The sequence below is a fragment of the Anoplopoma fimbria genome, chromosome 7 (genome assembly GCF_027596085.1).
Source record: "Anoplopoma fimbria isolate UVic2021 breed Golden Eagle Sablefish chromosome 7, Afim_UVic_2022, whole genome shotgun sequence".
In the NCBI taxonomy this organism is placed as follows: Eukaryota; Metazoa; Chordata; class Actinopteri; order Perciformes; family Anoplopomatidae; genus Anoplopoma; species Anoplopoma fimbria.
Window position 1 is genome coordinate 17,940,924 of NC_072455.1, and position 12,515 is coordinate 17,953,438.

Consider the following 12,515-nt stretch of genomic DNA (forward strand, 5'->3'; position numbering starts at 1 on the left):
TCTGCTCATTCATCATAATTTGTGTTTTAATCTGACACAATGAAGAGTACCGGGAAATTGACACAAATGTTAAACGATAATAAACGTTTATGGTCGGTTATGACGGTAACATTGTCTGCAACAAGTGATTTTGACTGCACAAATATTCAACAGGCATTTGAATCGTTTTATAAAATGCAGTTCTTTGTTCCATTGTTTTTCGATAAAGAACGAATTACATGAATTAAGCATTGTGCTGTAAAGTACCATACCAAAGTGAATATCTTTAAAATACATCATGTACTCGTCATGTATTAGTCTTCTTCACATTTAATGTTGGACTCATTTAGGCAACTTTAGTGTTGAGTTTTTAAGAAGAATAACACTGCAGATGAGGGATCACACACTACCTTTCTGTCCCTCTATGCCCAGTAAGAAATGTGATGATGTGTGATGGCATCACGAGGGGGAAAATCCGGTCATGTGCTAATCTGGTATTTAAGATCTGCAGTTCACCAGGTTGGGGGGAAGTAGAAGCTGGGGCCTGGGTGCATGGAAGGATGTTTTATAGGCCTACACACAGATACAAATAATTCCTGCTGTGTTTAAAAGCTTAGTTTTAGTGCATAGTAAACTGACTCTAAATCTTCTAGACCAACCTTTTTCTTTGGGATCATGTGGCAGTGCTCTTTGGTGCTTTTGGGGGTGGTGGTCGTGAGTGCTCAGTTCCCCAGAGAGTGTGTGACCCCCGAGGGCCTCCGGAGTGGGCAGTGCTGTCCGTCGCCCTCTGGCCTCGACGACGACCCGTGTGGCTCCAGCGTGGGTCGAGGTCAGTGCGTCTCCATCACGGTGGACGCCCGTCCGCACGGTCCTCAGTACCCGCACGACGGACGCGACGACCGGGAGCGATGGCCGGTGCGGTTCTTCAACCGGACTTGTCAGTGTAATGGAAATTTCAGCGGTTATAACTGCGGCCGCTGCAGACACGGATGGACGGGACCCGGATGTGACCAGCGAGTCACTGTCGGTGAGTGAGAAACACCATGTTATAATGTTGCTTCTGTACTGTACTTTTGCTCTGGTTTATGCTTTTAGATGCTTGTTTAAGAAAGGAGATGCACTTATGACTTCTGGTGACTAGTAGTTCTCTTGAATACCTATGTTGAATACACTTATTGTAAGTCTCTTTGGATAAAAGCGTCTGCTAAATGACTGTAATGTAATGTAATGTAATGTAATAATGTTAACATAGAACAGAGCTAGACAGTCTGGAGCTAAATACACTTTTGTCTTACTTATAGTCGATTGAACTATTCTGTAGGGAAAAAGAGAGATTATTTAACTTAAATGATCTCACATTATTGCCTCATAAAATAAGATGAATGTATTTCAAATAGTTACAGCCCTGACATTTAGAAAAGGGCATTTGATAAAAAATTAAAAAAAAAAGCTGAATTGATCAAACCTCCTTTTTCTGTACTTCTTTTCTCTGTCATTAAAAAAAAAAAAAAACTGATCCCCAATTAACGCATGACTGACTGACTTAATCCACTCTCCCTCTTCTCTAATCCCCCAGTAAGAAGAAACGTGATGCAGCTCAGCTCGGACGAGAAGCGTGCGTTCGTGAACGCGCTGGACCAGGCCAAGCGCACGGTGCACCCCGACCTGGTGATCGCCACGCGGCGCTATCCGGAGATCTTCGGGCCCGACGGTAACACCGTGCAGTTCGAGAACATCACCGTCTACAACTACTTCGTGTGGACCCACTACTTCTCGGTCAGCAAGACGTTCCTGGGTGCGGGGCAGGCCAGTTTCGGGGGAGTAGACTTCTCCCATGAAGGCCCTGGGTTTGTCACTTGGCACAGGTTCCACCTGTTGCAGCTGGAGCGAGACATGCAGGTAAAATGCTGTATAAAGAGGGGTGACGTAATAACATACACAATGTGATGGTTCATTGTTTATCCACATCTTTAAATTACCAATATATCACCATCTAACTTCAATTCAATTCAATTCAGTTTATTTTGTATAGCCCAGAATCAAAAATTACAAATTTGCCTCAGAGGGCTTTACAATCTGTACACATGCGACATCCTCTGTCCTTCCCTCACATCGGCACAGGAAAAACTCCCCTAAAAAAACCCTTTAACAGGGAGAAAAAAGGAAGAAACCTATGGGAGAACGACAGAGGAGGGATCCTTCTCCCAGGATGGACAGAATGCAATAGATGTCATGTGTACAGAATGAACAGCATAACAGTCTAACTGTCTAGTTTACCCCAGCTGTCATTCCCAAGCTTGTTTATTTTAACTAATGCCTTTCCCCACAACTGTACTGCCATAACTAATGCAATTTTCAAGTTCAAGGGCATAAGGATTCAATATATTAACTAAAATGACAAAAAATACAACCGGTTTCTGCACTAGAATGCCCAAAAAGTTGGTGGTAAAGAAATCACGCTTCAATTTCCCAAAAAGTATTTTCTTTCCAGAAAGCTTTCTTAAATTTCCAAATCCATCATCTTTTACTAATCTGTTTGCTGCCCACTGGTTGCATGTGCATTCAAAAAAATGTTTTCCTAAAATTGTGTTCACAGAGGCTTTTAAAGAACAAATATGCAGATGTATTCATGTATGGTAAACAGATATTGCCATAGACTTTCTTTAAAACAATTCTCAGTGTGTGTGTGTGAAAATGATAACCAATGCATTCTGTGCCTTGGCTCCATTACCTTATGAGACTGTTGGTATACATTGGCACATTACCTTAGGAGGGCGGAAACACATTGTCAGCAACATAATAAAATAAAGCCTCTAGCAAACTCCTATCCTTGATCTTCACATTCACAAACTAACTCAGCCATGCTTTCATATATGTATTTCAAACAACCAGGACATGCTGCAAGACCCGTCCTTCGCCCTGCCCTACTGGAACTTTGCCATCGGTGGAAGCACATGTGACATCTGCACGGATGACCTGATGGGAGCCAGGAGCAGCTTTGACATGAATTCCCTCAGCACCAACTCCATCTTCTCCCAGTGGAGAGTCATATGTGAGAGCGTAGAAGACTACGACACACTGGGAACAATCTGCAACAGTAAGACTATTGTTTATTCACCATGGGAAATACTCTAGTGTTGTTACAGTGATCCCCTTTATGTTGTTAGTGCAGAGACATTTCTATAGTGTGTCTAATCTGGTTCCTGTCTCCTCCCAGACACTGAGACGTCTCCCATCAGAAGGAACCCAGCAGGGAACGTTAACAGGCCGATGGTCCAGCGTCTCCCAGAGCCCCAGGATGTGGCAGACTGTCTGCAGGTTAACGCTTTTGACACACCGCCCTATTACTCCACCTCCTCCGAAAGCTTCAGAAACACAATTGAAGGTGAGCAAACAACGAAGACATTTCTGTCAAACAGTGTTTTTCTTACATTGGCAAACAACGTTTCTGCATTTTCATAATTCGTTGGTGTTCTTTCGGCAGGCTACAGCGCCCCCAAGGGGAACTACGACCCTGTGGTGAGGAGCCTCCACAACCTGGCTCATCTGTTCCTGAACGGGACAGGAGGACAGACTCACCTCTCACCCAATGACCCCATCTTCGTCCTGCTGCACACCTACACCGACGCTATATTTGATGAATGGCTGAGGAGACACAGCCCAGGTTTATGTTTTTTTCAAAGCACTTGTTCTAGTTGAACCTGCATATTCATACTTTATATATAGCATGGTGATCTTATAGGCTCACTTCAAGTATTTCTTTACAGATTCAACCCTGTATCCCGAAGAAAATGCCCCCATTGGTCACAATAGGGGCTACAACATGGTGCCCTTCTGGCCTCCAGTGACTAACGCCGAGATGTTTCTGACCGCCCCCGAAAATCTTGGTTACTCTTATGAAGCTGAATGGCCAGGTATTCCTTTTGGATGATTTCTAGTACTCGGCACATTTTTGTGGGTCTGCTTTAAATCTTGCCTTTTAAATAAATCCAGGTAATAATCATCCTCTTCCATCTCTCTAGCTCAAGCTTTCACTCTGACTGAAATCATCACCATGGCAATAGTCGCTGCGCTCGTGCTCGCCGCAGTCGTTTTCGCCGCCACCACGTGTGCCGTGCGTGCCAAGTCGCACAAGATGGAGGGCCACCAGCCTCTGCTTGGAGACCACTACCAGCGCTACGACGATGTCAAAAGCCAGTCTGTGGTCTAAGATCTTTGTTTGAACACATGCCCCCTCTTCTCTTTACTGTTAATGTGACACAGAAATACAGTTTGTTGAAGCATGAGTCTGTTCTCACTGAAGAGCAATATCTTTTGGCTACATTCATGTCCCTTTAGCAAAGCTGATGTAGCTACAGATATGAAGCACTCATTGAAGATGCATTTTTCTTGAATTTAAAGGTTTAGATATATGCTTCATTTTCAGTATCGGGAAATTTGGAAATGTGTTCTAATAAAGACAACATGGCCAACCGAAGTGTTGGTGTGATGGTGATGCCAGCAGGTGGTGCTGAACTGGTGCTGTCAAATGTAAATGACAAGTCAATCTGTAGAGGATGTCCATTCTGATTTTGAACACATTTAAAGGAATGGAGTAATAGAAATGAATTAAAACATACACTACTACAAATTCAACCATGTTTCACTTTTATCATAATAAAAGTGAAGCGTTAGGATTTTTTTATAAAAATACAATTCCTATGTAATGGAGCCATAACGCCCACAAGGGGGTGCTAGAGTTCATTTTCTCAAACTCTTTATGTTGTTGGTAAGAGAGGAATGCTTTGAGGTGAGGGAGGTTTGTGTTTTAATGGTGTGTTAAGATAAGTTGATCCACATGACCATCTGAAATGTAATTAACGAAAGAAGCGTTCAAAGAAAAGTGCCTATAAAGTGGTTATAATCCGGTGACTGTGTGCTCAAACCATATGCATTTTTTTTTTTATTGATACAAAATCTATGCAAAATGCTCATTAATGCTTTTCTGTTTTTACATTTATACTTTTTTTTTTTTTTTTTTTTTTTCCCCAGAATGTTGTTGTTGTTAATTGATTCAATTGTATGTCCACACAGTTGTTTGTTCCACTTTACACTGACACTGGGTGATTAAAACATTGATAAACACACCAGAAATATATTTATGTACACAACAAATCACAACAAAAAAATTCTATACAATATTTTCTCATCTCCGGATCACATGTTTAGAGGGTATTACTGTATATTTTGCTTTCTATTAATGATTTTGCTTCACTTTGTTTACAAGCATTTATCTTGCATTTGAAAGTCTTAGCAGAAACACATAAATTAGGAAATAGCTCAACGTGTTTATCCCATATTATTGGAGCTAATAAGTCAGTTTTTTTCCATAACAGCCCGGTGTCACTTCACCTGTCTGGTGTCTGGTTTCAGAGGAAGCTCCATAATGGGAGGGTCTAGCAGAGCACGTTGTTGGTAAACTTCCTCACCACTGGTCGGACTCTTGAATGGGAGGTCTGTTGGCGTAACCCTTATGACTCAGTGTGAAGTGTCACTGGCCCCAACACTGCATTCTGCTTGCAGACAGAGGAAAGAAAGTCGTGAGGAGCAAAGCGCTCATGGCAACTTTGGAATCGATTCTTCTCTGGATGTAGTCTCCCTCAAACAACTTGCAGCAACTGTCCTTTAAAACTTCTCCACATTAAAAGTGTCAACGTGTAAATTAGTTCTCCCAGTCTACAATGGACGAGGATAACAACGTTATGCCTGATTTGAAGGATATAGAGACCAAATTGGGTCTCAAGGTCCCGGAGAGCCTCGTCCGGTCTCTCGCTGCGGGGAAGCATCCCGAGAAGTCTGCGGCACCGCACTCAGTTCACCGCGGACGGCATGCTGACAATGCAGACCTGAAACGACTGGAGAGCAAAATGCTGTTCCTAAAACAAGAAATGGTAAGCTTCTTTTTTTTTTTCTTTTTTCTTTTTTGTATCCTGTTCAAACGAGGCGTTGGGGAATTATTACAGTAACTTTTAAGGGGTGTGCCAATGTGCCAATTATTATAAATGGCCATTAATGCTACAAACCGTATGGCATCAAGAAATATAGATGCTCCAGTCAGGGGCGCCGCTAGGGATTTTGGGCCCCATGAAAAGAATCTTTACAGGGCCCCCAACACAGCGGCAAAAATTTTTGATGCTATTTTACATACAATTATGCATTTTAATGGTATTTTTGACTATCATTACCATATTTGTGAAAGAAGAACAGCATGACAGTTGACATGTACAGTAGGGGAAGAATATAAAACATGTGTGATTATATGTTAGTTAATAACTTAGTGTCATTATTTTTTCTGTATTATAATTTCATCATCATTAGGGGCCTCTCTGGGCCCCCCTCCATCATGGGCCCCTAGAATCCGTCTCCTTTACCCCCTTTTCGGCGCCCCTGGCTCCAGTGTTGAAAGTTTAAAGTTTATTCGTCCACACACGTTCTAATTAGGCTAATGGAAACAGTAAAACATGTTTTACTGTATTATTGAACCAGCCAATTATGCATGGCTTAATGTCAGGTAAGTTAAAAAAAAAAAAAAAAAAGATGGCTCTCCCTTATGTATCACAACTGTTGGCAACCAAGCCAAGGCTTCACAGGGAGAGGCCTATGCTAGATGCAAAACAGGTCTACATATCAACATGCGGTGGTTAAATGCAAAAGTTCCACTGATGGGTGGTTGCGCCTCATTGTGTTCTAAAGCATTGTGAAACCGGCCACTGTGTGAGAGCCATTAACACCTGAGCAATACCCCACCCCCAACCTACCCTTGATTATTCAAAAACACTCTGTGAGAAAAGGTAATTAGACACAGTGCCTGTGTAATTACCTTTTTTGATTTATCTCATAGTTCTATCTACCAACACTGATATTATTTTCAAATGTCATACTTGTTAGACTCCGGAGCTTTGACTTCAGAGTCACAGCAACCCCCCCCCCACCACACAATTAAGTAAGGTCATGAAAGGTATTAGGATTCCTGAGCAGATGGCCTAGTTGACAGAGTTTTTGTCCACTGCAGCAGACTGACCAATCACCCAGAGAGTTTGTGTTGATAGGATTACATTTATGGGACAGAGACAATGAGATCTATAACAGACCGATAACAGTATCTTTAAATATAACAGACATTGGTTTAATTTGCTTGTGTTTCAACCCGACAGTCTTGCAATTGGGTTGATATGTGAAAAAAATGACTCATTTACTTTGAAAAATGAATATCGTGTAATGCCCTTAGTGGTCTGTTATTGTCGTACACCTAGTTATTTAATTTGGGCCATCTTGGGCTTCTGTGTTTTTCACAACTTGATCAGTAATCCAATCACAATGCTCTGTTTGGCGTGCACACACATTGACTTTTTGCAACATCATTGTGTTTAGCCACATTTAACAATACTTGAGGGGCCTATCAAAAGAGCAAATGAAGTCTGAAATATGCAGTTCAGAAATAGGTTATGGACCAGCTCTTATTAGTTTCATATGACAAATTAAACATGTGTTACTATCCAGCAGAGACAAAATTATGCAGCTCTAATTGTGTTGCCCAAACTCATTTTGTGATACCGACCCTCTGATGCCGCTTTATTAACACGAGATCGCTGCTTGGACTTAAATAGCAATAGGACTCCATCTGCTCGTCTTCCATGTGTGTGTGTGTGTGTATAGCGGGGTGGTTATTCTCACGAAACAAACACACCGGCAGCAATATGAGTCAAATGAAGCCGCGTTGTAAATCCACTCCTAAGAAGGGCTGTTGTATCAAGCCAGCTGTCTGGATCACTGTACCAGCCCTGTTTACCTTTATCTGCCTCAATGCATTTTAAATGAGGCAGGCTGTTACAGCTGTTCGCTTACCATTTTTCATTCTGACAGAGTGTTAGTCATCCAGTGACACAGGAATCCCGTTTATTGACCCCATATGCTGTCCACTTCCATGCCCAGTCAATGGCACGGTTTGTCATGGCAGGGAGTTAAATCAATGGCCATACTGTGTAAAGTAGGCATATCATTGAGAATCCTGGAGGCAAACGGTTTCCTGGATGTGCTATTATATGAGTAGTACATTTCCTTTTTCCGGTGCAACATAGTCAAGTCTCTTTGTTCACAACAGAGCATGATAGTCTAAACATAATAGCACATAGTGTTCTGCCCACATGAGGATATAAGAATACTAACAATTGATGAGAAAAAAACTGACCACAAGGTTCATTAAGGCTAAATCCACACAAAGGTTTTCTTTTAAAAACTAGTTGTCTCTAATAATAAAAGGTTTTGCTTGATACTTAAGATCTTCCTCTATATACTAAAACAGATCAATTTCGGGGAAGTTTAGAAGTTACATTTTTCAAACCTAGTTACAACTCTGCAGGTCTTGCGCTATGTCTCTCAAACACACATCAAATGTACTTTAAAATGAACCCTTACAAATCAAAGTTTACTAGATTATGGGTCAATCATTTTGGTCAGAACACATCTCTCACTCCTTTCCTTGGTTTCGTTGTCTGTTTTCCCACTCATTGCTCTGCCGTTGGCTTAAGTCCTGTCGTACTGGAAAGCATTTATGCTTTTGTTCGTTTACAGTGTCTGTGTGGACTTCCCCGTAGTTGTGCAGAATACAATAAGCATTAATAAGAAAATGAAATTACCTCCGTTATGTGTCAATCGCCAACCTAAAAGCCGCCAACCGTAACATCAAACGCTGGCTAATCGCTCCAATAAAAGTTAGCTTACTCCTGCAAGGTCGGCAGTAGAAGTATTATAAAATGCAGAGCTCAACAGCTATTAGTGTAGGCAACAAGGTCAAGATCAAGTAGAGAACGCAGATATCTACTTTATCGTTTTAATACTTATGCCGATACACCTGTATACACTAGGAGGTAACCATGGCGTTTTCAAACTTGCCCGTTTCTAAACTCCTTCATTTTCGATGACCTAAAACTCCGGCCTAGTGTGGACATTCAGCGTAAACGCAGCAAAAGAAACGTGTTTTAAAATGGAAATGTAGTAGTGTGTAAGTAGCTGATCTGGAGCCTTCCTTCATATAACATTGTTTTCATCTGCAGATAAAGAATTGAAGATTTTCGAATTTCAATCTTTTCTGCTCTCGCATCCTTGAAGGAAAACCATATTTTATATGTTGGAAAGCTCCAGAATAGTTACTAAATTAACTTCACAAAAAGTTGAACTGCTATGTTAAATGCTTGATCAACCGTACGTATCATGACCTGACCTGGATGCTTTTCTCCCACACATAGGATCATCTACGAGCCATCGATGTGAAGCTGATGCATCAGCTTATGTCAATCAACGAGGGCATTGAGTCCATCCGTTGGATGATAGAAGACAAAGGAGGCGTGGCCAGCCAAGAGGGCAGCATGACGGGCAGCTTGTACAGCCTTTCAGACAGCCAGGACGGTACCTCACTGCGAGGCAGCTTCAACAGCTTGAATGACGGCAATAGTGACGGGCTGGATAGTCTGTCTGTGGGTAGCTACTTGGACACTCTAGCAGAGGACCTCTCGGATGACCCCTCACCTACAGATCTTGACTGTTTTGTTGATAAAACAGCTATTGATGGGGATACCTTCAGCAAATCACCACTGAAACTCCGTGTGGAAACAGATGAATACTACTGCTTTGGATAATGATAAGCTAAACACAGTGGTTACAGAGACTGCTGAGATACTAAGTGAAGAAAGATTAAAAATGTTTTCTTCACTTTGGCGAATTTACACAGCTGAATATTTTACCCACATGCCTTTTTTTTCGCCAAGACTTTCCACAATGTCTTAGGATACTTTTCACCTTAAAACCAGCATCCTTATGTTGTGGTTTGAATACACCTCATCAAACCTTGGCCACTTAATGTCACACCACATGCGAGTGAAAACATCTTAACAGTTCCTTATGTCTTAACATTTACAGTTCAATAGACTAAAAAAGGTGCTCTGATATGATTTACACATTGTATTTATTGTGGAGTTATCAAATACCTCGGCAGTTTATTTTAAAAGATAAAGTACTTCTTGGACTTAAATTACTCAAGACAGGGAGAATAAGAGTAACAACTTAAGCTGAACCACAAATCTTCTTTATCTGTGAAAAACGCAACTTTAGCTTTGTGTCAGGTTAACCCCAATCGTCTGATCTAAGTGAAGGAGTAGATTAGGATTTAGCAGCCATTTGGAAAATTGGACTTTTCATGCTGAGTGATTAAAGTGGGTAAACTATTTAAAGGGGCAAAGTGGTAAGTTTAAGTGTTAAAAGCAAGTGCAATTTGCTTCCATGCCAAATTCTGAGCTCAAACTTCTATAAATGTTAAACTTGTAATTATTTTTACTTAAATGTTTTGACTGATGGAAGTTCCTAAGCTGAATCACAGTCGGCAATAGTGGAATTTACACATATACTAAAGAGATTAGTTGCACATTCAAAGCACAGATGCTTGACTGAAAACCAAAGCAATTTGATTGTCTTATAGATCATTTAGGCCCGAGGCAAAACCCTGTTAATGCCCCGATGGGAGATTTGTTGACAGTGGACATATGGGGAACAAGTATTTGCTTTGTGGGCACATTTTAATTCTCTGTTGTCAAAAACAGGTTTGATGATTTAGCTAAAAAACTTAATGTGGATTTGTCATTTTTATTTTTCACTGCCTGCATTTTTATTTTTTTATTATTGGTTGCTGTTCATTTTGTTGTGGAAATGAAATAATATATTGTGATTTTTCTCCTAACATTGTGTAAGTCTTTAATGCAACAAAAACACATACACAGTAACTGTTTATCTCAATCTTTCCACAAAACAAAACAAAAAAACAATTCACCGACCCGGTTATGGAACCATAATGAGATGGGAAGTGAACATTGTGGTGGTTTCTTTTTTTGGTATAATTAATTTAGAAATAATCTCCTGACAATGGAGTGTGATTTTGTGCTGCCCTGTGTAATGTGGCTTGGAAAAATTACCCTTATTAATTCAATTTGTTATGCCATGATTCTAAAGTTGGCAAATGGTTGCATACTTGTGCCCTTTAAACCTCCCAAGATACTAGCAGAGGAATGCCACTTAGGATAATATTCATAATGGCATACCAAGTTTTATAATAGATGTGGAATCACGTAACCAAAATTCTAATGAGCGCCATGCTTTGGCTGGTGTTAAAATGAAAAGAACTCCGATCGAGAAGGGCGACCAAAATGAATTGCCAGCCCTGCACAATATGTGATGGTCTGCTATATTATTTTCATTTGTTATGCATCTCACTAGCTTCTTATCTTTCATGTGATAATTGAAGTTCCAGACAGACTATACAGGGAAAGTCATTATAGGAAACATGAGAAGCTTGGTCTCTTTGGCTTGCAATTGAATGAGTGGCCACGGGGCACAGTGCTTCAGTAGTCCTCAGACTGGGATCTGACAGCAGGACTCGGCTTTGGAAATGCTGCCGTGTTAGATTAGTCATCATTTATTCACTTTGTCCAAAGAGCTGTCTGATGTTAGGATCTCCTCTTATTTGAAACTGGCATTCATGATATCATGGATGAAGGGTTTTGTTGATGTTTTTCTGAATGCGTGACAGTTGTCTTGCATGATACAATATGTACTTTTAGTGTTAAATTAATTCCATACGGATATAATCGCTTTATCCAGGCACATTAAGCGTGCTTGTAACTTTGTCTCACACCAAGTGCAAAGCAGCTTTATTTGGTTTTATGCTGCCTTTCCTTATCTCTACCTCCCAGAGGCTTTGGCAAGCTTAAGCCTACCGTCTAGCTGAACCACACCGAGGCCACTAAACCAAAGAGCCTTGTGAATGGCAGCGTGACCTCCTTGTAAGCAATTCAATTAAAAACCACATAAAGTTATCTCCACTTCTCTAAATTTCACATCTCAACAAATGTAACCGTGTCATGACAGTTAAGCAAAGTTAATATCCCTCAGGGGGGAAATGTTGAGACTCGAGCTTGTGGCATTGAAATAATTGGGAACACAGAACAGGTTCTGCAGGTTCATGTTGTAATAGGTCTAAGTCAAAATTCCTCAGAGCTGCATGGTACACTACACTTTAACAGAAGTTGCCTTTTGGGTTCTTCCTCTGCCTTTATAAGTGTGCTTTTCCCACATAAAAGGGAGAACCATTTCACACTGCCTTTGTTGTGCATATGAGTTTTGTCTTTCATTAAATCATCCAATCCGATTTGAGAAAATTAAATTTTTTGCTCATACCCAGCTAAAATTAATTACATACTACCATATATTTTTCCCATTTAGAAAGTTTGAGAGAAAACCCATTATGATTTTACATTATACTCCAGGGAAGTTTGTCAAATATTTCTGTCAGCATTAGTAATGACCCTATTCTGTGGGTGAATGACACCAAGGCTTTGTGGACAGCAAACAAAGGTAAAATGTGCTGCAGTGCCCTGAGTTTGGGAGCCAACTGCAAAATAATGATTTTCTCATTCTATTAGTTATTCCTCAGTTACCTCGCTTGAGGACAA

The 12,515-nt window shown here is 40.7% G+C and overlaps 2 protein-coding genes across 2 annotated transcripts; both read left to right on the forward strand.

Moving 5' to 3' along the window:
• The first annotated feature begins 654 nt into the window (after positions 1–654).
• Positions 655–4,189, forward strand: LOC129093542 (5,6-dihydroxyindole-2-carboxylic acid oxidase-like). Its single transcript, XM_054601592.1, has 7 exons — positions 655–1,006; positions 1,556–1,878; positions 2,872–3,076; positions 3,197–3,364; positions 3,464–3,643; positions 3,747–3,893; positions 4,002–4,189. The coding sequence occupies exons 1-7, from the start codon at positions 655–657 to the stop codon at positions 4,187–4,189; spliced, it is 1,563 nt and encodes a 520-aa protein (XP_054457567.1).
• Positions 4,190–5,537: 1,348 nt separating this feature from the next.
• LOC129093553 (leucine rich adaptor protein 1-like) lies at positions 5,538–12,204 on the forward strand. The gene is made up of 2 exons (XM_054601603.1): positions 5,538–5,909; positions 9,264–12,204. Exons 1-2 carry the CDS (start codon positions 5,700–5,702, stop codon positions 9,651–9,653), a joined length of 600 nt encoding a protein of 199 aa, XP_054457578.1. The 5' UTR covers positions 5,538–5,699; the 3' UTR covers positions 9,654–12,204.
• Positions 12,205–12,515: the final 311 nt, after the last annotated feature.